At 44.0% G+C, this 25,832-nt stretch overlaps 1 protein-coding gene across 6 annotated transcripts in view; it reads left to right on the forward strand.

Moving 5' to 3' along the window:
- The first annotated feature begins 5,614 nt into the window (after nt 1-5,614).
- ercc6l2 (excision repair cross-complementation group 6-like 2) overlaps nt 5,615-25,832 on the forward strand; it is a 135,620-nt gene continuing 115,402 nt past the window's right edge. For 2 of the 6 annotated variants that reach the window (XM_068030091.1, XM_068030095.1), the window contains exons 1-6: nt 5,747-8,193; nt 10,151-10,235; nt 10,372-10,787; nt 13,971-14,090; nt 18,662-18,855; nt 24,098-24,259. In XM_068030091.1, coding sequence (XP_067886192.1) covers nt 10,187-10,235; nt 10,372-10,787; nt 13,971-14,090; nt 18,662-18,855; nt 24,098-24,259 — 941 coding nt within the window. In that variant the 5' untranslated portion in view covers nt 5,747-8,193; nt 10,151-10,186. Of the gene's footprint in view, nt 5,701-5,746; nt 8,194-10,150; nt 10,236-10,371; nt 10,788-13,970; nt 14,091-18,661; nt 18,856-20,202; nt 20,304-24,097; nt 24,260-25,832 lie in introns of those variants that run through there. The other 4 variants (XM_068030093.1, XM_068030092.1, XM_068030094.1 and 1 more) reach the window with 4 other exon arrangements.

Here is a 25,832-nt window from a genome sequence, read left to right on the forward strand (position 1 = left end):
ACAAAGTTTGCGTGCTTTCCGCATCAGAAGCAATGGGCGCAGGTTAATTGCGCATGACGATCCTGTGCCGATTTTCAGGGGGCCCCCAAACACTAGTGCAGACTTGAAGCGTGAGTGGTCTGTTTCTGTACAATGACATACAATGATTTTATGACCCAGGGTAATATGGTGTGCCCCAGTGGAGTAGAATTGGAATTTCACTTCAGAAAAACAGAAACTCTTCCTCTGTAGATTTCTCGATAGTTCAGGTTTAGAGATCCTTAAACCAAGAGATGAGTGTCGATTGTGTCAAGACAGCGCCTGACCAAAATGAACATATAATCATGTCCAAAGAACAGAGAACACATCCTGACGTTAGATGCAAAAAGTACTTTTTGTTGTATTTTAACATTAGGAATCTGCTAATTGTTTTGAATGTAAAGTATTTTTCTAATGGTTTTTAAACTTTACAACTTCATTGTTTGTCAGCTTTGGTTCAGTTGGTTGCACTCTTACCTCTGAGTCAGATGGTTGTGGGTTCAAATTCCACTCCAGGACTTGAGTACAAAATCTAGGCCGACGCTCCATTGTAGTACTGAAGGAGTGCTGTCTTTCAGATAAGATGTTAAACTGAGGCCCTGGGTAGGATCTTCCCAGAAAGGCGGGGTGGGGGGGGCGGTGGAATCCTGATGGCGGGGAATTTTTAGGGTGGCCAGCACGCTCAGGTGGGAGGCCAGACTTTCCCCATGACTTTGTCAGGACAAGTCAATCAAGACCCAGCAGACAAGGAAGACAGCCAAATAAGGAAGGCGAGCGGGCCTTCCAGGCTGCCTACCCAATCAGAGGGCTGGCAGCTCTGCAGCCTTGGCAGCAGAGAGAGGTGGCAACTATTAGGCAGTGAGAGAAACACGTGGGCATCTTCAATTTGAGGCACCTGTTTTTTTTGCCGGGACGAAGCAGGAAAGCCCCAGTGATAGGAGGGGAAACCCCTCCAGCAGCAGCTTCAGGGGTGGCTTTTGCCGCTGGCCGCCCCCTTCTTGGACCATGGAGCCTCCGGTTCTGATGGAGCCCCCACCCCTGGGAAGCCACAGGGAGGACGCCTCCTTGCAGCTGATGGCCTCCCCACACAAACTGGGTGCTGCTCTTCCACAAAATGCCAACAGACCAGGAAAACAGCCCTTAATTCAGTCTTTAATTGTCTAAATTGGTCACCCACCTCCGGTCAGCAGGCAACTGATCGGCTTCTATTCCTACCACTAGAAAACATCCCCGGCAGTGGGACTGCATCAGGGAGCCGTCCCAACATGACTCTCCGGCATTTTATTGGCCATCCTGCCTCCCAGCCCATCGCCCCAGGGCCGGTAAAATCTCAGCCTCCTTTCAGGTGGATGTAACGATTCCTCTGGCACTATTTCAAAGAAAAGTAGGGGTGTTATCCCTGGCATCCTGGCCAATATTCATCGCTATCAACATCACAAAAACAGATTATCTGGTCATAATCACATTACTGTTTGTGGGAGCTTGCTATGCGCAAATTGGCTCCCGTGTTTCCTATGTTACAATAGTTGCTACACTTCAAAAGTACTTAAGCCACTATGTAAATTTGTTTCCTTTTTATAAGATCCTAATATAGAACTCGTGGCGGTCCTGTGTTTGCTGAGACTTGCCCAAGTGTGTTGGCCTTGCCTCCCCCTTTCAGCAGACACAACACACTCCTTGAAGTCAGCCGCACTGCTTTTGGTTGTAACTGAAATGTTGAAGAATGAAATGCAACAGTTAAACTGATGACCCCTCTGGAATGTCTTCCACTTTTCAACAACAACTTGCATTTATACAGCACCTTTAACGTAATAAAATGTCGCAAGGTGCTTTACAGGGGAAAATGGAACAAAATTTGACATCAAGCCACAAAAGGAGAAATTAGGTCAGATGACCAAAAGCTTGGTTAAAGAGGTAGATTTTAAGGAGTGTCATAAAGAAGGAAAGTGAGGTGGAGAGGTGTAGGGAGGGAATTCCAGAGCTTGGGACCTGGGCAACTGAAGGCATGGCCACCAATGGCGGAGTGATTAAAATCAGGGATGCACAAGAGGCTGGAATTAGAGTGCAGATATCGTCAAGGATTGTGGGGCTGGAGGAGATTACAGTGATAGGGAGGGGCGAGGCCATGATGGGATTTGAAAACAAGAATGAGAATTTTAAAATCAAGATGCTGCTTGACTGGAAGCCGATGTAGATCAGCAAGCACAGGGAACTGGACTTGGTGCAATTTAAGCCACAGGCAGCAGAGCTTTGGATGACCTCAAGTTTACGGAGAGTAGAATGTGGGAGACCAGCCAGGAGTATGTTGGAATGGTCAAGTCTAGAGGTAACAAAGGCAAGAATGAGGGTTTCAGCAGCAGATGAGCTGAGATGGGTGAAGTCGGGCGATGTTACAGAGGTGGAAATAGGCAGTCTTAGTGATGGTGTGAATATAAGGTTTGAAGCTCATCTCGGGGTTAAATGTGACACCAAGCTTGCGAACAGACTGGCTTAATCTCAGGCTGTTGCCAGGGAGAGGGACGGAATCAGTAGCTAGAGAATGGAGTTTACAGCAAGGACAGAAAACAATGGCTTCCGTCTTCTCAATATTTGATTGGAGGAATTTTCTGTCATCCAATACTGGATGTCAGATAAGCAGTCTGATAATTTAGCAACAGTGAAGGAGTTGAGAGAAGTGGTGGTGAGATAGCGCTGAGTGTCATTAGCATACATGTACTTTTGGATGATATCACTGAGGGGCAGCATGAAGATGAGAAATAGGTGAGGGCCAAGGTAGATCCTGGGGCTCACCAGATGTAACTGTATGAGAGCAGGAAGAGAGGCCATTGCAAGTGATTCTCTGGCTCCGATTAGGTAGATAAGAATGGAACCAGGTGAGAGCAGTCCCACCCATCTGGACGACATTGGAGAGGCATTGGAGGAGGATGGTGTGGTCAACTGTGTCAAAGGCTGCAAAGAGGTTGGGAAAGCGGGCAGCACAGTGGTGCATTGGTTAGCACCGCAGCCTCACAGCTCCAGGGACCCGGGTTCAATTCTGGGTACTGCCTGTGCGGAGTTTTCAAGTTCTCCCTGTGTCTGCGTGGGTTTTCGCCGGGTACTCCGGTTTCCTCCCACTGCCAAAGACTTGCAGGTGATAGGTAAATTGGCCATGGTAAATTGCCCCTAGTGTAGGTAGGGAATATGGGATTACTGAAGGGTTAGTATAAATGGGTGGTTCTTGGTCGGCACAGACTCGGTGGGCTGAAGGGTCTGTTTCAGTGCTGTATCTCTAAATAAATAAATAAAGCCGAGGAGGGAAAGTTTACCTTTGTTACAGTCACAGAGGATGTCAGTTTCAGTATTGTGGCAGGGGCAAAAACCTGATTAAAGGGATTCAACCACGGAGTTCCAGGAAAGATGGGAAAGAATTTGGAAGGCGACAACACATTCAAGGACTTTGGAGAGGAAAGGGAAGTTGGAGATGGGATGGTAGTTTGCAAGGGCAGTGGGATCAAGGGCTTTTTTTAAGAGGGGTGATGACGGCAGATTTAACGGAGAGAGGGATAATACCTGAATGAGAGAACCATTTACAATATCGACTAACATGGGAACCAGAAGGGAAGTTGGGTGATCAGCAGTTTAGTGGGAATAAGAGGGAACAGGACGTGGGTCTCATAGACAAGGTGAGCTCAGAGAGGGGATGAGCGGAGATAGGAGAGGAACAAGAGAAAGATGCGAGTTCAGGAGTGGAGCATTATAGGAAGTTTGGCCCAATGGGCTAGTGGAAGGGAGGGACGCTGCATAGGCAGCTGATCGGATGGTCTTGATCTTAGTGAGAAAGAAGTCCATGAGCTCCTCACATTTATTGTTGGAGGTGAGGGTGGAGGGGACATGGGAGGGGGGTTTAAGAAGACAGTTTTCAGTAGAGAAAAGAAGCTGGTGATTATCTTTGCAATCCAGGATGATTTTGGAATATTGAGCAAATTTAGCTGACAACAGCAGGACCCGATAGTGTTTTATGTGGTCCAGCCAGATCTGGCAGTGGATAGCTAAACCAGTTGTCCGCCATATCCTTTAAATTCTGTGTCCCTTGGACTTAAGGGACCTGACATGAGGAGCGTACAGCCAGGGTGAGAGACTGATCTTTTTATTGGGGACGAGGGCATCAAAGGTGGAGGTGAGGGTGTGGTTGAGTAGCTGCAGAAATGTTGTGGTAAATGGAGGGCCAAAGGCTAGATAGCTGAGATTTTGAAAGAGCTGCTGTAAGTGAATAGAGGGATAGATTTTTTTCCTAGGGACAGATACAGAGTGAGGTCTTCTTTGAAATAGTGTCATAGGATCTTTTACATCCACCCGTGCAGGCAGATGGGGCCTCAGTTTAATATCTCAACTGAAAGATTGCCCGCAGCACTGCACTGGAGTGCTCATGTAGATTTTTGTACTCAAGCCCTGGAGTAGGACTTGAACACAGAAACCTGGTAAATCAGGGGCAAGAGATTGATCAACTGAGCTGCAAGTAACTCAATAAGGTCAGCGAGCACAGGGGTGATAAATGAACAGGACTTGGTGTGGGAACACAAGCAGTAGAACCTTGGATGACCTCAAAGTTACAGAGGGTAGAGCCAAGAGTGTGTTGGAATAGTCAAGTCTAGAGGTAACAAAGGCATGAATGAGGGTTTCAGCAGCATGTCAGCTGAGGCAAGGGCAAAGGCGGGTGATGCTGCGGAGGTGAAAATAGGTGATCTTACTGATGATGCAGATATGTGTTTGGATGAATCTTGGGATCAAATATGACACCATGAACGCAAACAGTGCAGTTTTGATTTTTAAATTCTCATCCTAATTTTCAAAACCCTCCACAGCCTCACCCCTCCCTACCTCTGTAATCCCCTCCTGCCCTACAGCTGCCGAGGTATCTGCATTCATCTAAATTTTGGTCTCTTGACCATCCCCGATTTTAATCACTCCACTACTGGTGGAGCCTTCAGCTGTGTATGCCATACACAGTGGAATTGCCCCCCACCCATCCCTCCACCTGTCCTTCCGGATGCCCCTTAAAACCTATCTCTTAGACCAAACTTCTGGTCATCTGACCTATATCCCTTACATGGCTTATCATATTTTGTTTTATAATAGTTCTGTGAAGCACCTTGGGTGTCTTATTACATTAAAGGTGCTATTATAAATATAAGTTGTTGTTGGTTCAGTCTCAAACAGTTGCCAGGAGACGGAATAAGAACCAGGGGGCTAGGGAATGGAGTTTGTGCCAGGGACCAAAATCAATGACTTTGGTTTTCTCAATATTTAATCGGAAGAAATTTCTGCCTGTCCACTACTGGATGTTGAAACAACAGTCTGATAATTTCAAGACAGAGGGAGGGGGTCGAAGGAACTGGTGCTTTAATACAGCTGTGTTAGCTCAGCGTAAATAGGGAGGTAGCTTAAAACCGTTTAAAAGACAAGGAGTAAAGCCTGCCCACTCTGCTCTTCCATACACCGGCTGATGCCCAGACTACTTTCACCCTCACCATATTGCACCCTCTGAGTTACCACTCTGAGAACCAGCTCAGCACGCCTTGCTGTAAATCAAACATGCAGTCACATGATCCTAAGATAAAAATATTTCCGGGTCAAAGGCGGCGAATTGTGCGGGTAGAATCAGAACGGGTTTGAATCGTTGAGAAACGAGCGCGAGGATTGTGGGTGAGCCGCCGTTTGTGGGAATTGAAACCGGGGCTGTTGACAGGGCCCGAGTAATATTGGTTTTTGTCTAAAGGGGCGGTGTATAAACCCTGACTTACTCATTGGTAGTGATTTCCGGGTAGTTGAATCCTGCGATTGGGACCGCTATTTACCCAATGCTGGCTAAACAATTTAGTCATCATCTTGTTCCGAAGAAGGGTCACTGACCCGAAACGTTAACTCTGCTTCTCTTTACACAGATGCTGCCAGACCTGCTGAGTGGTTCCAGCATTTCTCGTTTTTATTTCATCATCTTATTCCATTGCCTCCAGGGAAGTTTCCCACTGTGTTGGGGGATTGCATTCTGTGATTGAGTCCACTTTTCCCACTGTGTTGGGGGATTGCATTCTGTGATTGAGTCCACTTTTCCTATTGTGTTGGGGGATTGCATTCTGTGATTGAGTCCACTTTTCCCACTGTGTTGGGGGATTGCATTCTGTGATTGAGTCCACTTTTCCTATTGTGTTGGGGGATTGCATTCTGTGATTGAGTCCACTTTTCCCACTGTGTTGGGGGATTGCATTCTGTGATTGAGTCCACTTTTCCCACTGTGTTGGGGGATTGCATTCTGTGATTGAGTCCACTTTTCCTATTGTGTTGGGGGATTGCATTCTGTGATTGAGTCCACTTTTCCTATTGTGTTGGGGGATTGCATTCTGTGATTGAGTCCACTTTTCCTATTGTGTTGGGGGATTGCATTCTGTGATTGAGTCCACTTTTCCCACTGTGTTGGGGGATTGCATTCTGTGATTGAGTCCACTTTTCCCACTGTGTTGGGGGATTGCATTCTGTGATCGAGTCCACTTTTCCCACTGTGTTGGGGGATTGCATTCTGTGATTGAGTCCAATTTTCCTATTGTGTTGGGGGATTGCATTCTGTGATTGAGTCCAGTTTTCCCACTGTGTTAGGGGATTGCACTCTGTGATCGAGTCCACTTTTCCCACTGTGTTGGGGGATTGCACTCTGATTGAGTCCACTTTTCCCACTGTGTTGGGGGATTGCACTCTGATTGAGTCCACTTTTCCCACTGTGTTGGGGGATTGCATTCTGTGATCGAGTCCACTTTTCCCACTGTGTTGGGGGATTGCATTCTGTGATTGAGTCCACTTTTCCCACTGTGTTGGGGGATTGCATTCTGTGATCGAGTCCACTTTTCCTATTGTGTTGGGGGATTGCATTCTGTGATCGAGTCCACTTTTCCTATTGTGTTGGGGGATTGCATTCTGTGATCGAGTCCACTTTTCCCATTGTGTTGGGGGATTGCATTCTGTGATCGAGTCCACTTTTCCCACTGTGTTGGGGGATTGCATTCTGTGATGTTCTCCACTTTTCCCACTGTGTTGGGGGTTGCATGCTGTGGGTTAGGTTTCATGGGCCCCCCTGAGGCTGGATCAAGGGTGGGGGGCGCAGAGAATCGTGATGGTGGCAGAGGGCCCATCGCCTCCCTGTTGTCAAGCATCTTACCGGGGCGGGATAGGCCGATGACGGCCTATTAATGGCCAATTAAGGGTTTCTTCCTACTGCTGCTGGGATCTTATCAGTCGTGGGCAGTGCCTCCGCCACATGGGGAAGGTGCCTTGTAACACTCCCTGGGGGGTGGGGGCTGGGGGCTGGTGGTTCCCTCCTCCGTGTGTAATCTGTGCCCCACGGAGGACCCCCGTCGTGAACCACTTTACCCACTGAGACCACCCTCTCCCTGGACTGCATATCCACCCTCACCGCTGCACCCCACCCCGCTAGGGTTTTCCGGAGTGGCCCTGACGACCCCACCTCACTTACCTGAGGTCTGGGGTTCCTGTGTTGGGCCTGGGCCCAAGGTCTATGTAGTACTGGCAGTGGCCACTGCTCCCAGTGGCACAGTCGATATTACTGAGCTGCCAGCCCTGATTGGCCGGCAGCTCTTTGAGGCGGATACCCGTCTTTAAAGGGACGGTGTGTCGGGTGGCACGAAAAGGCAGAGGCAGGCTTTTCCCTGCCTTTTTGGCCCAGTGCTGGGAGCCCTCCCACAAACACAAAATCCTGGCCTGTGATTCTGTCCACTTTTGTGAAAGTTAGTTTTGATTTGGAAATGAAGCTGAAATAACGATTATTTTGTATTGCTGAGTTGCTGTTTTACAAAATTAGGGAAGATGTGTGAAAGAAGAATAAAGTGGCTAAGAGGATGAGGAGATGCTGGGGTGAAATAATGAGAGAGAAGGCAGGAAGAGGAAGGCAGAGGAACGTAATGGGAGGGCGATTAGGAGGAGAAGAGGACAAGAAGAGGGGAGAGAAGAGAACAAAATAAAAGGAGAACATGAGAATGATCAGGAGGAGAAAGTGGGGCTGTGTTGCAAGTTAAGGGAGAGATTTAGTAAACAAGGTGCGGAAGGATGTGGGGGAATGAGAATGGTTTACTGGCCCTATAAGGACAGCAAGTACAAAACCTGTGGCAACGTTCTGATTCCATACTAGTGGTAAGTGTTTCATATCTAGTGCCCATTTGTCAATGTTTGCTGAGAGAAGTCAGCGTGTGATTTAAGTGGAGATGTGGGACTAAGCGAGACTGCTCTTTCAAAGAATGGCAAAATCATGACGGCCAGAATAGCCTCCTTCTGTGCTGTAAGGTTCTATGATTTTATTCTGAAAGGCTTTTAAAGTCAGCTCGCTCTGAATTATATCTTTTTGTTCTTACTATTGAGTATTTGTGAAATCGAGGATTCTGGTTGTTTGTCATTTTCTATCATTTCCATTGTATTCTATTCCAATTCATCTTTGAACAAAGAAGAATGTACTGAGAGAAAATATAATTTTCTGGGATCAGTGCTCTGGCTGTTGCTTTAATAATGTACATAAATGACTTAGAATGAGAACAAAACAAAATTACAGAAGGAGGCCATTCAGCCCATCTTGTCTATACCGGTTCTCCAAATGAGCAATTCACCTGATGCTATTCTCCTATCTTCTCCCCATAACTCTGCACATTCTTCCTTTTCAGATAACAGTCAAATTCGCTTTTGAACCTGCCTGCACCACACTCTCAAGCAGTGTGTTCCCAACCATAACCATTCGCTGCGTGAAAAGTTTTTCCTCATGTCGCTTTTGCTTCTTTTGCCAATTTCTTTGAATCTGTGCCCCCTCGTTCTTGATCCTTTCACGAGTGGAAACATTTTTTCTCTATCTACTCTGTCCAGTCCCCTCATGATTTTGAATACCTCTATCAAATCACCTCTTGGCCTTCTCTAAGGAAAACAGTCCCAGCTTCTCCAATCTGTCTTCATGACTGAAGTTCCTCATCCCTGGAACCATTCTCATAAATCTTTTCTGCACTCTCTCCATTGCTTTCACATCTTTCCTAAGGTGTGGTGCCCAGAATTGGATGTAATACTCCAACTGAGGCAGAAATAATGTCTTATACAGATTCAACATAACCTCCTTGCTCTTGTACTCAATGCAACTATAAAGCCTAGGATACTGTATGATTTGTTAACCACTGTCAACTGTCCTGCCACCTTCAATGACTTTTGCACATATACACCCTGGTCCCTCTGTTCCTGCATGCCCTTTAGCATTGTACTCTTTATATTGTCTCTTCATGTCCTTCCTACCAAAATTAATCACTTCACATTTCTCCATATTAAACTTCATCTGTCACTTGTCTGTGTCCTTTTGAAGTTCTACACTATCCTCCTCACAATTCACAATGCTTCCAAGTTTTGAATCATCCCCAAATTTTGAAATTGTGCCCTGTACACCAAGGTCTATGTCATTAATATATCAAGAAGAGCAAGGTCCCAACACTGACCCCTAAAGAATTCTACTATTGCCAACCCGAAAAACATTCATTAATCACTACTCTGTTTTCTGTCACACAGCCAATTTCGTATCCATGTTGCTACTGCCCCTTTTATTCCATGAGCTATAACTTTGCTCACAGGTCTGTTGTGCAGCACTGTATCAAATGTCTTCTGGAAGTCCATGTACACCACATCAACAGCATTGCCCTCATCAACCCTCTCTGTTACCTCTTCAAAAACTCCAGCAAGTTAGTCACACATGATTTTTCCTTAACTAATCTCCAAGTTTGCAGATGATACCTAAGTAGGCGGGGCTGCAAATAACAGAACAGACTGATCAAAATTATAAGAGCTTGGATAGACTGGGGAGTTGGGCTGATAATATCAGATGTTGTTCAATGTGGTCAAATGCAAAGTAATGAATTGAGGAAAAGCTAATCAACAGTGACAACCTGAGGAAAATTGTATTATTCAAGAGGACACAGCACAGTTGATGAATTTGTGGGCACTGGTGCATAGAACATTGAAACTATTGGCACTGTTTGTGGCAACAGTAATGACAGCAAATAGGATCTTAGTCTGTACAGTCAAAAAATGGTGATTAGTAAACTTTGACTTGTGCTTTATTTTTCCAAAGCTCTAGAAAACCATGCATTGAAAAGTTCTTCCACAAATGGAGCAAAATGCCTCAGCCTCTGAATCAAGCATCGATACCAGAGCAGGTATGCGTGGCAACTCTTGGATGATAGAAAAATAATTTTGTTTGCAATCTGCATTTTACTATTGCTCTGGCAGCTGCTTCCATATGGCTGACATTTTGATTTCATTTGCTTACTTTCTGGATTTCTTTGTTTTCAGAAAACTGGTTTGTTGGTGATCGGGTTTTTGCCCCCTTTTCTGGAGATGGTAAGCTGTACGAGGCCACAATAAAGTCCTTTTCTGCGGATGAAGATGGAAAAACTGTGGCAGTTGTAATGTTTTCCTACTTCAATGAAGAGACTGTGGCAGTGAGCACACTAAAAAGGAGCAGTGAACGTTGGAAAGGTTTCATATTTGATGATGAAGATCTGGAGAAGCCCTTCTTCCATGACAAAAAGATACTAGGCCCCAAAGTCTCTTTCAAATTGTCTGAGGGCAGTGTGTGTGTACCACATACTATTAACAGATACTTGCGAGACTACCAAAGAGATGGAGTTCAGTTCATTTGCAGACATTATTTTTGTGGCAGAGGATGTATCCTTGGTGATGACATGGGACTTGGAAAAACTGTACAGGTAATTAACTTTACTAAATGTGACTTGCCAGCTTAGTGGTGCTGGAGCATGGGCTCTAGTAGGAGCTATGAGATGCCGTCAGTCCATTCCAGTATGCCCCAAAATTGGGTTGTTTTCTTGGCTTGTTTGCCACTGGGTCATGGTCATCAGGGCTCTATTGCAGTATTTCTACATCAAAAGCGAACTGAAATTACCTTTTTTTTCGGAGGTTCAGTTTAGTGATCACTAAAATAAGACTTTCCTTAGTTATTTCTGTTCTTTGAAATCTGTTTTATGGCATGAAGAGTGGGGTAGAAGGAGGTTTGCACCACAATGAAAGAAGAAAAGTACATGGCATTTCAAATGTTGAGCTCGTTTTTTGATAATAAAGGAGTAAAACCAGCATAGAGAAATCAATAAATGGCAAACCTAATGAATTCTGGCGTAGGATATATACCTCGCAATTATGAAGCCTCCTCTGAGGCTGCTGCATAGAAATTAACCGCTGGGCCTCCAGGATGCCCTTCCCCATCTGATATTCCTGATCAGCATAATTTCAGCACAATGCCTTTGGAGCAAAAGATTTGATACTTCCTTGAGGATTCGACATTTGACAGTTCTTAGCTTCCCTGAAATGTATAGTATTTCTCACAATCCAATTGGATTTTTTCCTTGCCCTTCTCTCCTGAAAATGCTGTCTTTTGGAGAATGCAAGGCAGACAAGAAGGAATGGTGGACCATGATTGCAGCCACAAAGGATAGATATCATTGGTGACCTTTACAAGCGTAATTTTGGTGCTGTGGGCAGGGTGAAAGCAGGATTGAAGAGATTCACAGAGGGACTGATTGCAGAGGTGGATGCAGAGCTAGTTTGCAACAAGACATTCAAAGGCCTTACAGAGGAGAGGGAGATTAGCGATAGGACAGTACTTGGCGAGGATAAAGAGAGGGATTTTGAGGGGAGGAGTGAAGACCACCATTTTGAAAAGTGGAGAAACAGAGCCTGGAAATAGGAGGCATTGACAATGCCCAAGAGCATTTAGCCAGCAGAAGTAGTTCTGTCAATATTTGAGTTGGAGGGGATCCAAGGGCACAAAAACTGAGACATATCTGAGATCAGCTTGGTAAGGGTCTGACAGAAGCTATGAAGTGATCAGAGATGGGGGTAAAAGTTTATACTGGGGTAGGAGGCAGCTGAGGCAGTCAAATGGATGGTCATCATATTTGAGATGAAAATAATCCATGAGTTTTTTGCATTTGGTATTTGAGATGAAAATGGGAAGTGTAGAGTAAGGGGATCAGAGGGTGAAGTTATTCATTGGGAAGAGAAGCCAAGGGCTGTTCTTACCCCATAGGATAATTCTGGAGAAATAGAAAAATTTGGATGAGGAATGGGAGGCATGATTTTGCTTTAGATAATCAACACTCCAGTGTATGGTCCTCCTACTTTGAGTGCAGAAATGAGATTTGTACCATGGAACAGTGAGCAAGCAAGATAGTTGAGGAAAGTTGAGCAACAGGAGCTATTGAGTAAGTTGACTGTGACAGTTGGGTGGAAGGTCAGAGTTACATGGATGTTTTAGGTTGAAGAGGATTTTTGAAAGGGAACAGGGTGATAGTTTTCTCCAAAGGTACAGGGTGTGTGTAGAGGGTTTTGGAGAAGGCCGAGCAATGTTGTTATTGAGGGAAATGAGGATCAGAGATGAATTTATTGAAGTGGCAAGACATCTTGAAGACAAGGTCTGAGAAGTCTGGAACTGAAGTGAAGGGACAAAGGAGAGGTGAAATCAGCCAAAAGAAGACTACGGAATGTACTAAAGGTTGTAATCATTCAGAATAAGAAATCATTTGGTGTAGAGCCAGGGAGAGGAGCATTTCTGTTATTAAGTTGTCATGAGATTAGGGAGACTGATAGACAAAGGATTTTGATGAAGAAATGGAGATGCGGTAAGAGCATGTGGTCCTCAAAGGAAGTGAAGATTCCCGCGGAATAAAGGGACAGCTCAAGATTGGATGTGGCAATGAGAGCCATACGGCCATAACAGTTAGAGAGTTATGTGATGGAGTGAATAGCTGGGTGGCAAGGTCTTGATAAGAGGAAGGAGTCACCAGCTGTAACATCTAGAATATTGGTTGACTCATCTAAGATGAGATTGTGAATGGTAAGAACCTTGTTTATAATGAAACTGACATTTTGGAGGACATTTCTTTGTGGAAGGGCAGTAGGATCCTAGCAGAGGTGGTTGAAGGGGAGCCAGAGTAGAGGAGACTAGTCTCCAATGATTGAAATCAATGGGCTTTGCATTGAGAGATGATAAGTTCGCGTAGATTACTGTTCTGGGAAAGCCAGTATCTAGGCCATGATGCGTGCATGGGAGGATACCAATAGTGGAACAAATTGAAGCAACTATTCTACCCTGGAGATCTTCCATTTTGTGGCATCAGCAGGAGAATAGAAGCCAGTGAGTTAGGTCAAGCGGTGGTATGTGTGAAATTGAAAGTAATTGATAAACAAGGATCAAAAAGTAGGAGTAGGCCATTCAGCTTATCGAGCCTGCTCCGCCATTCAATACGATCATGGCTGATCATCCACTTCAATGCCTTTTTCCCACAATATCTTCATATCCCCTTGTGCCATTTGTTTTTAGAAATCTGTCAATCTCTGCTTTAAACATACTCAATGACTGAGCTTTCACAGCACTCTGGGGTAGAGAATTCCAAAGAGTAAAGAAATTTCTCTTTATCTCTGTCCTCGGTGGCTTCCCCTTTATTTTGAAATTTGTCGTGGAATAAAAAAGAAAGGGAATCTAAGCAGGTTGGGAAGGTAAAATTTAATAACCCTGTTCCTCACAAGGGTTAAATTACAAAATTTACAATGACGGTAATTAGTGGTTGATTCCAAATCCAGCTAGTCCACTTTTGTGCAGCCTGCCTGCAGGTCAGGTGCAGAGTCAATTATATCTGTCTTTGAACCATATACTCTAGGTCTGGCTGATTACATTAAAAACAAGTAGGATGGAGAGAGTTCCACTCCACTGGGAATGAACTCAACATTGAGATATTGCCAGATTTTGTTTTTAATGGAAGCACTGATATATCAACAATATTCATCTTTTGTAAAAGAGGAATTTAGTGGGAATAGCTGTATTATTCATTTAAAATATAATCTTGATCGACTTGATAAACTAACATTTTTTCCCATAGGTTATTTCCTTTCTAGCAGCTGTGCTTCATAAAACAGGGACCCGAGAGGATATTGAAAATAACATGCCCAAGTTTGTACTGAAGACAATGAAGAAGGAATCAAAAGCACACAGTGACAAAGTAATCCTTTATAGCTTGTATCTTGTTGCAACTGCAAAGAAAGTTCTTTATTAAATCTTAAAATGAGTGGCCATTAATGATGATATAAGTTGCATAATATTTTTGCAGAGTCTTTGATTAAACTCTACAAATCTTAAATGGTAAACCCAATAGAAAATTTACATTTGATCCAGCTCCTACCTTATCTGTAAGATCTCCCAGTTAAAGCAATATTCCAAAAGAGTTGCATCATTGTGGAGGTGGATATTCTGTACCTTATCTAGAAGATGAGGTATAGTATATGTAACAAAGGAATGAAACCGGACGGACCACCCGGCATCGACCTAGGCACCGGAAACGACAATGGCAAACCCAGCCCTGTCGACCCTGCAAAGTCCTCCTTACTAACATCTGGGGGCTTGTGCCAAAGTTGGGAGAGCTGTTCCACAGACTAGTTAAGCAACAGCCTGACATAGTCATACTCACGGAATCATACCTGACAAACAATGTCCCAGACACTGCCATCACCATTCCCGGGTATGTCCCGTCCCACCGGCAGGACAGACCCAGCAGAGGTGGCGGCACAGTGGTATACAGTAGGGAGGGAGTTGCCCTGGGAGTTCTCAACATCGACTCTGGACCCCATGAAGTCTCATGGCATCAGGTCAAACATGGACAAGGTAACTTCCTACTGATTACCACCTACTGCCCTCCCTCAGCTGATGAGTCAGTACTCCTCCATGTTGAACAGCACTTGGAGGAAGCACTGAAAGTGGCAAGGGCACAGAATGTACTCTGGGTGGGGGACTTTAATGTCCATCACCAAAAGTGGCTCGGTAGCATCACTACTGACTGAGCTGGCCAAGTCCTAAAGGACATATCTGCTAGACTGGGTATGCGGCAGGTGGTGAGGGAACCCTTCACATTGAGGATACCCTCCAACGTGTTGTGTGGCAGGCACTACCACCATTCTAAATGGAATAGATTTCGAACAGATCGAGCAATGCAAAACTGGGCATCCATGAGGCGCTGTGGGCCATCAGCATCAGCAGAATTATACTCAACCACAATCTGTAACCTCATGGCCCGGCATATCCCCCACTCTACCATTGCCATCACGCCAGGAGACCAACCCTGGTTCAATGAAGAGTGCAGGAGGGCATGCCAAGAGCAGCACCAGGCATATCTCAAAATGAGGTGTCAACCTGGTGAAGCTACAACACAGGAATATCTGCGTGCCAAACTGCGTAAGCAGCATGCGATAGACAGAGCTAAACGATCCCATAACCAACGGATCAGATCGAAGCTCTGCAGTCCTGCCACATCCAGCCATGAATGATGGTGGACAATTAAACAACGAACTGGAGGAGGTGGCTCCACAAATATCCCCATCCTCAAAGATGGGGGAGCCCAGCACATCAGTGCGAAAGACAAGGCTGAAGCATTTGCAACAATCTTCAGCCAGAAGTGCCGAGTTGATGATCCATCTCGGCCTCCTCCTGAAGTCCCCAGCATCACAGATGCCAAACTTCAGCCAATTCGATTCACTCCGCGTGATATCAAGAAACGACTGAAGGCACTGGATACTGCAAAGGCAATGGGCCCTGACAATATTCTGGCAATAGTGCTGAAGACCTGTGCTCCAGAGCTTGCCACGCCCCTAGCCAAGCTGTTCCAGTACAGCTACAACACTGGCATCTACCTGGCAATGTGGAAAATTGCCCAGTATGTCCTGTACACAAAAAGCAGGACAAATCCAACCCGGCCAATTACCACCCCATCAACCTACTCTCAATCATCAGTAAAGTGATGGAAGGTGTCATCAACAGTGCCATCAAGCAGCACTTGCTTAGCAATAACCTGCTCAGTGATGCTCAGTTTGGGTTGCGCTAGGGCCACTTAGCTCCTGACCTCATTACAGCCTTGGTTCAAATGTGGACAAAAGAGCTGAGCTCAAGAGGTGAGGTGAGAGTGACTGCCCTTGACATCAAGGCAGCATTTGACCGAGTATGGCATCAAGGAGCCCCAGCAAAACTAAGGTCAATGGGAATCAGGGGGAAAACCCTCCGCTGGTTGGAGTCATACCTAGCGCAAAGGAAGATGATTGTGGTTGTTGGAGGTCAATCATCTTGGCTCCAGGACATCACTGCAGGAGTTCCTCAGGGTAGTGTACTAGGCCCAACGATCTTCAGCTGCTTCATCAATGACCTTCCTTCAATCATAAAGTCAGAAGTGGGATGTTCGCTGATGATTGCACAATGTTCAGGACCATTCGTGACTCCTCAGATACTGAAGCAGTCCGTGTAGAAATGCAGTAAGACCTGGACAATATCCAGGCTTGGGCTGATAAGTGGCAAGTAACATTCACGCCACACAAGTGCCAGGCAATGACTATCTCCAACAAGAGAGAATCTAACGATCTCCCCTTGACATTCAATGGCATTACCATCGCTGAATCCCCCACTATCAACATCCTAGGGGCTACCATTGACCAGAAACTGAACTGGAGTAGCCATATAAATACCGTGGTTACAAGAGCAGTCAGAGGCTAGGAATCCTGCAGCGAGTAACTCACCTCCTGACTCCCCAAAGCCTGTCCACTATCTACAAGGCACAAGGCAGGAGTGTGAAGGAATACTCTCCACTTGCCTGGATGGGTGCAGCTCCAACAACACTCAAGAAGCTCGACACCATCCAGGACAAAGCAGCTCGCTTGATTGGCACCCCATCTACAAACATTTACTCCCTCCACCACCGATGCACAGTGGCAGCAGTGTGTACCATCTACAAGATGCACTGCAGCAACGCACCAAGGCCCCTTAGACCGCACCTTCCAAACCCGTGACCTCTACCAACTAGAAGGACAAGGGCAGCAAATGTATGGGAACACCACCACCTGCAAGTTCCCCTCCAAGTCACACACCATCCTGACTTGGAACTATATCACCGTTCCTTCACTGTCGCTGGGTCAAAATCCTGGAACTCCCTTCCTAACAGCACTGTGGGTATACCTACCCCAAATGGACTGCCGCAGTTCAAGAAGGCAGCTCACCACCACCTTCTCAAGGGCAATTAGGGATGGGCAATAAATGCTGGCCTGACCAGCGATGCCCACATCCCATGAATGAATAAAAAAAACTAGAAAATATTCCTTAAACATGCAACTAGGATTACAAATTCCAGCCGTTTACATGGGTAAACATACTGGGGTAGTGTGCAACTGCATTCTAATAGCACCTCGACTGAATAAGTTTCCCCTAGATTTTCTTTTAATTGGCTTAGCGTAAGATAACGGGGGGAGTTTTAACAGGAATTAGCACATGAGATTGGGATAAAATTCAGAGTGCATCAGGAACCCATCTGCAACTTCCCACTTCCATGTTTAATGGAGGTGAGACAAGGGGTAGGCAGCCAATCCATTCCCAGGAGGCAGGTTGTCAATTTACATATTTTAATGAGACTGGCAGCCTCTAATTTAACCTATTTTGCAGGTTTCACTTCATAGTGAGCGCTGGGTTTCCCAGGCCTTGGGAAGCCCAACAGCTGATGTGAGGCGAGGATTGCTTTGGGGATAAGATAAGTGCCTTCCAAGCACTACTTGTGGGCTAGGAGGAGCAGGCGTGCTTCCCCCCCCCCCCGGACCACCAAGCTTGCCCACAGTGAACCCCATTGGACCCCACCCCTGCCATACCTGACCCTACAGCCTGATCCAAAATGCTCCCTGACCAACTGGAAGCCAAGCTTGTCAAGCTAGCTTGATTCTCTGAGTGACCAAAAATCTGTCTATCTCAGCCTTAAATATATTTCGATCATGGAGCATCCACACCCTCTGGGGTAGAGCATTCCAAAGATTCACAACTGTGAGTGAAGAAATTCCTCTTCACCTCAGTCCTAGATGATCGGCCCCTTATCCTGAGACTGTACCCCCATGCTCTAGATTCCCTAGCCAGGGTAAACAACGTCTTGGTGTCAATCCCCTTCAGAATCTTCTGATGAAGGGTCACTGACCTAAAAAGTTAACTCTGCTTCTCTCTCCACAGATGCTGCCAGACCTGCTGTGTATTTCCAGCATTTCTTGTTTTTATTTCAGATTTCCAGCATCTGCAGCATTTTGCTTTTATTATCCCTTCAGAATCTTGCATATTTCAACTCCAAACCTGCATATGTTCTTCTTGTATTCCCAAATCTAGGTCTCTGTATATGGAGTGAGAAGCGAGGGTACAACCAGCACTGATTTCTGGGGATCACTGTCAAACTAAAAATGTCTTTTGTCCAATCTCTATCTCTGTCTCCCAATTAGTTTCCTATCCATGCCATAAAGTTGCCTCCAATTCCGCATGCCTTAATTTTAAATAGAAATCGCTTGTGCAGAACCTTATCACATACTTTCCATAAAATCTGTGTATGTTTCTCTGATTATCCTCTGTCCATGAAATTGGTGAGTCTGTCAAAGAACTCCATTAGGGTAGTTAGACAGAACCTCCTTTCCATGATACCATGACGATTCTCCCTAATCAGCCTTTAGTTTTCTAAGTGCTCACTTGCTTTACCCCAACCATGGATCTAAACTTGGTCACTTTCTTCTTTTGAAGGTTTTCCTAATAATTGCTCCTCTGTCTGTGCTATATAACTGGAAAGATGAACTGGACACCTGGGGTTATTTTAGAGTCTATATCTTGCATGGCAACCAAAAAGACCATACTCTCAGTTGCATTCGACGGAGGAAGTGTGAGATTGCCCTGACAACCTATGAAACAGTCCGCCTCTGTTTGGATGATATCAATAGGTAATTGGTTCATATTACAATTTATTTAATGGGTTGCATCGTAAGAAATTATAGGTCGTATTTTGTTGTTGGATTTGGTGCACATTAAATGTAAGCTGGTCTGGGAGACCCCATCTGTTTGGTGGAAGCATTATCTTGTTCGCAAATTAGCTGCCTGGTACACTGCTTCAAGATGATGATATACTGGCTGATCCACACAAGATCCAATTTGCCCATGTACAAGTCACTTTTCCCTTGGTTGTTAAGTGGGATTAAAACCCTGATAAAAGCAAGTTATTCTTCTGATATGCAAATGCTTTCTTTAATTCCAATGCAAAAGCTGTGATACAGAAACCGGCACCAGTTTTGCATTGTGAAAACATGTCCAACATAATTTCCATTCCACAAGTGATAGGTACCGCAATAGGCATGGGGTCGCACTCGCATCTGCCAAGTCTTTATGATGCATTCTGTTTATGGGATAAGTTAAAGTGAATAAAGAACAGAGTTGTAAAAGGTGGGATAAAAACAGAAAATGCTGGAAATACTCAGCAGGTCATGCAGCATCTGTGGAGAGAGAAACAGAGTTAACTTTTCAGGTCAAAAACCTTTGATCAGAACGAGGAAAAGTTAGAAATGTAATAGAATCATAGAAAATCTATGACAAAAGGAAGCCATTCAGCCCATCGTGTCCATGCCAGTTGATGAAGAGCTACTCAGCCTAATCCCACCTTCCTGCACTTGGTCCATAGCTCTGCAGGTCATGGCTCTTCAAGTAGACATTCAAGTACTTTTTTAAATGTGCTGAGATTTTCTGCCTCTACCACCCTTTCAGACAGTGAGTTCCAGGTTCCTACCACCCTCTGCATGAAAAAATGTTTCCTCATCTCCCCTCTAATCCTTCTACCAGTTACTTTAAACTTATGCCCTCCTGGTTTTTGACCCCCTTTGCTAACCACCACCTTTTCAAGGGCAATTAGGGATGGACAAGAAATTCTGGTCTTGCCAGCAATGCCCACGTCACAAATTCTATTTTTGTTTTTAAAAAGGTAAATAAGTCAGCCGCTGGCTAGGTTGCAAGCAAGTAAAAAGGGGAGGGTGGAAAAAGAACAAAACGGAAGGCCTATGATAGGGTGGAAGACAGGAGAGCTTAAATGCCAGAAAAGTTGGTGGTGCAGGGACAAAGGGAAGGGTAATGGGACAAGTAAAGAAACAAAAGATGTGTCTAGGGGAGGTGTGAATGACAGAATGATGAACAACTACCGTCTGAAAGAAAAAAATAACAGAAAAACAGAAGTAAAACCAAAACTGGAAAAAGGAAGCAAAATGGGGGCAGGGATTACGGTCTGAAATTGTTGAATTTGGGTGAGGCTGGAAGACAGTGAAGTGCCTAATTGAAAGATGAAGTGCTGTTCTTCGAGCTTACGTTGAGCTTTATTGGAACACTGCAGGAGGCCAAGGGCACAGAGGTCAGTGTGAGAACAAGGTGGGGCATTAAAATGGCAGGTGACTAGAAGCTTAGGGCCATGCCTGCAGACTGAACGGAAGCGTTCTAGTTGAGTACTGATGAACTTTGTACAATCGAGATAGCTGAGTTTGAGTGACAAGAAAATCCCCAGGACACTCAACTTTGGTTGGAAGTCAAACTTTTAACAGCAATGGGTTGACTGGGTGTTTTCAGTTAATGTTCAATGGATTCTTTTAAAATTCAATCTTTATCTTGGAAGTAAGAATGTGTATTAAAAAGTTAGTAATTTGCTGTGACAGCTGCAACATTTCTGAAGTTTATTGGCAATAGAACCAAAAAATCTTTGAGAAAGATTGTTGCCTGCCAAAGTGATATATTGAGTTAATTATCTGGAGTCATTATGATTTACAATTTTATGTAAATTGGACAGAGTTACAGAATGCAGTCTCCAAAACGGCAGTTGAAATCTGATAATCTCGTAATAATCATGGAATTTAATTTAGACAGTGACTGTAAATTAGTGATCTTAGTTGTACAAACTTGGTTTGAGTACATTAGGAGCTCAAAGAATGTAGCTGATTAAAGACGCTTGCATTTCCAGAAAGGGTTTTTTTTTATACCCCAAAACAAGTGGATTATTTTAGTTTCCTTCCTGCCTCCCAAAATGTTTTGCTTTTTTTCTCCCCCTTTTGTTGTTGCTCTCACCATATAACACTTTTGTGTTATGAGAGTGTAGGCAAATATCATGCCCCCAAACCTCTGCCACTTGGACCTGTACATGACTGATGCAGCTTGCACAGGATTCCCCTGTGATTTGGAACTTGCTTTATAAGTATTTTGCAAATTAAACTATGTGGTATTTTACAGTGCTCTTAGAGTGCCAGATATTTTTGTATGTTTTTAAACAATTTGCCTAAAATTTTTAGTTCATTTACTAGTGTTCTGGAATATTTTCATATACCTTGTATGCGATATACCAAAGGGCCTAATAATGTAATCCCAGTTTAGGTGATGCAAACATAAATCTTGGTGTTATTACACACTTTTAAGGAGTCAATGTAATTTTTTTTATAAAAGTAACCCATTGTAGTAGAGTAATAACAGTAGAACTGATTCAAAATCTCTAGATCACAGGTATAGAGAAAAACAATAGAGAATAATGAGAACAGGGCTCCACAGAGCAAGTTGTACTGTTACAGGCTAAAGCAGTTCTACTTGGATGCATTGGTGGTTATCTTTCAAAATTCTATAGAATCTGTAAAGGTTCCTGCAGACTGGAAAGTAGCAAATGTAACCCCACCATTTAAGGAAAGGAGGGAGAGAGAAAACAGACCTGTTAGTTTGAAGTTAGTAGTAGGGAAAATGTTAGAATCTGTTATAAAGGATGTGATAACTAGAAACTTAAAAAATAATGATATGATTGGGCAGAGCCAACATGGATTTTTGAGAGAGAAATCATGTTTGACAAACCTATTTGAGTTTTAATGAGGATGTTACTTGTAGCATAGAGAAAGGAGAACCAGTAGATGTGGTGCATTGGGGTTTACAGAAGGCTTTTGATAAGGTCCCACTCAGGAGGCTAATAAACAAAATTAGAGCACATAGGAGTGGGATAATATACTGATATATATTGAGAATTGGTTAACAGACGGAAAACAGAGAGTAAGAATAAATGGGCCATTCTCAGGATGGGGTACCACAAGGATCAGTGCTGGGGCCACAACTGTTCACAATCTAAATAAATGATTTGGATGTGGGGACCAAATGTAATATTTCCAAATTTGCTGATGACACAAAACTAGGTGGGAACGTAAGTTGTGAGGAGGATGCAAGGAGGCTTCAAGGGGATTTGGACAGGCTAAGTGATTGGGCAAGAACATGGCAGATGGAATATAATGTGAATAAGTGTGAAGTGATCCACTTTGGTAGAAAAAACAGAAAGGCAGAGTATTTTTTAAATGGAGAGAGGTTGGGAATTGTTGATGTCCAAAGGGACCTGGGCATCCTTGTTCATGAGTCACTAAAAGCTAGCATGCAGGTGCAGCAAGCAATTAGGAAGACAAATGGTATGTTGGCCTTCATCGCAAGGAGTTTTAAGTACAAGAGTAAAGAAGTCTTGCTGTAGTTGTATAGAGCCTTGGTGAGTCCACACCTGGAGTATTGTGTACAGTTTTGGTCTCCTCAACTAAGGAAGGATATACTTGCCATAGAGGGAATGCAATGGTGGTTCACCAGACTAATCCCTGGGATGGTGGGATTGTCTTATGAGCAGAAATTGAGGAACCTGCGCCTGTATTCTCAATAGTTTCAAAGAATGAGAGGCAATCTCATTGAAACGTACAAAATTCTTACAGGGCGTGTCAGGGTGGATGTAGATAGGATGTCTCCCTGGGCTGGTAAGTCTAGAACCAAGGGACAGAATAAGGGGTAGGCCATTTGAGGAGGAATTTCTTTACTCAGAGGGTGGTGAATTTTTGGAATTCTCCACCCCAGAGGGCTGTGGAAGCTCAATCATTGAGCATGTTCAAGACAGAAATCGATAGATACCTGGATACTGATGACATTAGTGAATATGGGGATAGCGCACGAAAGTGGCGTTGAGGTAATGATCAGCCATGATCTAATTGAATGGTGGGGCAGGCTCGACAGGCTGAATGGCCTACTCCTACTCCTATGTTCCTATCTAACTTATTTAGAGTGTAGAGTCATAGAGTTATACAGCACAGAAACAGGCCCTTTGGCCCATCGTGTCTGTGCTGGCCATCAAGCAGCTAACTATTCTAATCCCATTTTCCAGCACTTGGCCCGTAGCCTTGTATGCTGTGGTGTTTCAAGTGCTTATCTAACTACTTCTTAAATGTTGTGAGAGTTCCTGCCTCTACCAGCTCTTCAGGCAGTGCGTTCCAGATTCCCACCACCCTCTGGGTGAAAAGATTTTTTTCTCAAATCCCCTCTAAACCTCCTGCCCCTTACCTTAAATCTATGCCCCCTGGTTATTGACCCCTCTGCTAAGGGAAAAAAAATTTCTTCCTATCTAACCTATCAATGCCCTCATAATTTTGTATACCTCAATCATGTCCCTCCTCAGCCTTCTCTGGTCTAAGGAAAACAACCCTAGCCTTTTCAGTCTCTCTTCATAGCTGAAATGCTCCAGCCCAGGCAACATCCTGGTGAATCTCCTCTGCACCCTCTCCAGTGCAATCACATCATTTCTATAGTGTGGTGCCCAGAACTGTACACAGTACTCCAGCTGTTGCCTAACTAGCATTTTATACAGCTCCATGATAACCTCCCTGCTCTTATATTCTATGCCTCGGCTGATCAAGGCAAGTATCCCATATGCCTTTCTAACCACCTTATCTACCTGTGCTGCTGCCTTCAGTGATCTATGGACAAGTACATCAAGATCCCTCTGACCTTCTGTACTTCCTAGGGTCCTACCATCCATTGTATATTCCCATGCCTTGTTCGTCCTCCCAAAATGCATCACCTAAATCATCATGTAAAGTATGTTTGTGTATACCCTCCATTTGGAAAAAGTTGGTATCTTCCAATGATAGTATGTTCAGAGTACTGGTATTACCGCTAGAAGATAGGAAATTATTTAACAATTTATTAGTTTGGACTTCAGTTGTGATGGAGTTTTCTCCAGTAACAGCTGTCGAATTGTGTTGTTACTGTTCTGGGATATCTTTATCCACAATTTCCTGAATCTATTGTGCTGTCAGAGGTCAAGAAAACCTCAAGGATTACAGTATTTTCTTATATATGATTCATTTTCCATTTCTTGAACAGTATTGAGTGGTCTGCAGTGTTTGTAGATGAAGCCCATAAGATAAAGAATCCTAAAGCTCAGATCACACAGGCTTTGAAGGCCTTGACGTGCAAGGTTAGAATTGGACTAACTGGAACCATTTTGCAGAACAACATGGATGAGCTATGGTGTGTCATGGACTGGTAAGCTGTGTGATTATACTTATTTTAAGCGTGGCAAATATTTCAGGTTAAACTTATAAAATGTCTAAATGGAAAGTAGGTGTGAGAAACTTGCCAGTTAAGTCATTGACAGAGCAGATGACCAGTCTAGTTGCAGCAATTGGGAAGAAAATTAATACACTAAGTGTCAATGGGTCACAGCAAAAGGCAACTGTTAGGATAAATGACTCCAGAATTTGACCCTGTTGGTCACCAGGTGCACAAAAATGTGAGAAAATTGTACTGACATTTCCAGGATTAAAACTGAGCACCTGTATGCATTTCCAGTTGCCAACAGTTGTAAGTAAATTCCCATAGCCTAAAGAATACTGTAACAACCCTGGTTCAAGAAGTGATAGTCAAACCTCTGTGTACAAGAGACAGAGTTTCAGGTGTCTTATGAGTCACTTGTATTCTGTGCGTGCACTTTTGAACTGACATTGAATATTGAACTGCAGCTGCAGCAGCTCCAGATTAACTAGCGACTGATCTCATTACTGTTTGTGTAATGTTGCTGATGCAGAATGGTTGCTGTATGTATGTACATAAAGGTGATTGCTAATGAAGTGGTGTGTAGAACAACATGATAAGGCACCACATAAACCCCCCAATAATCCTGGTTAAAACATGAAGTTGCAGTTTACATGCTTACTGTGCCCCTCTGGACATTACTTAGCCACCATCTGTGGATAACTAGGGAAGTTAAGGGTGATATCAAATTGAAAGAAAAAACATATAGTGCTGCGAAGATTAGTGGTAGGCCAAAAGATTGGGAAAATTTTAGAAACCAGCAAAGGATGACTAAAAGTAATAGAGGGAGAAATTGGAGTTTAAGCGAAAATGAGCAAGAAATATAAAAATAGAGAGTAAAAGCTTCTACAAATAAAACGGAAAAGAGTAGCTATAGTGAGCATTGGTCCCTTAGTGGGTGAGACTGAGGAATTAATAATTGGGAAACAAGGAAACGGCAGAGGCTTTGAACAAGTATTTTATATCTGTCTTGACAGGAGAAGACACAAAAAGCATCCCAAGAACAGTAGAAAATCAGGAGGCAAAAGGGAGGGTGAAACTTGAAAAAGTAATGGGAATACCAATGGAAATATAGGCTGACAAGGCCCCGAGACCTGATGGCCTGCATCCGTGGGTCTTAAAGAAAGGGGCTGCAGAGATAGTGAATGCATTGGTTGTAATCTTCTAAAATTCCCTAGATTCTGGAAATGTCCCAGTGGATTGCTAAACCTCAAATGTAACACCTCTGCTCAAGAAAGGAGGGAGACGGAAAGCAGGAAACGATGGCCAGTTAGCCTGACATCTGTTGTTGGGAAAATGCTAGAATCTATTATTAAAGTGTTAGTAGCAGGACATCTAGAAAATCGCAATAAATCGGACCGAATCAACATGGTTTTGTGAAAGGGAAATCGTGTTTGACAAATTTATTAGAGTTCTTTGAGGATGTAACAAACAGAATGGATAAAGGGGAACCAGTAGATGTAGTGTATTTGGATTTCCAAAAGGCATTTGATAAGTTGCCACACAAAAGGTTACTACACAAGCT

The sequence above is a fragment of the Heterodontus francisci genome, chromosome 4 (genome assembly GCF_036365525.1).
Source record: "Heterodontus francisci isolate sHetFra1 chromosome 4, sHetFra1.hap1, whole genome shotgun sequence".
Lineage (NCBI taxonomy): Eukaryota > Metazoa > Chordata > Chondrichthyes > Heterodontiformes > Heterodontidae > Heterodontus > Heterodontus francisci.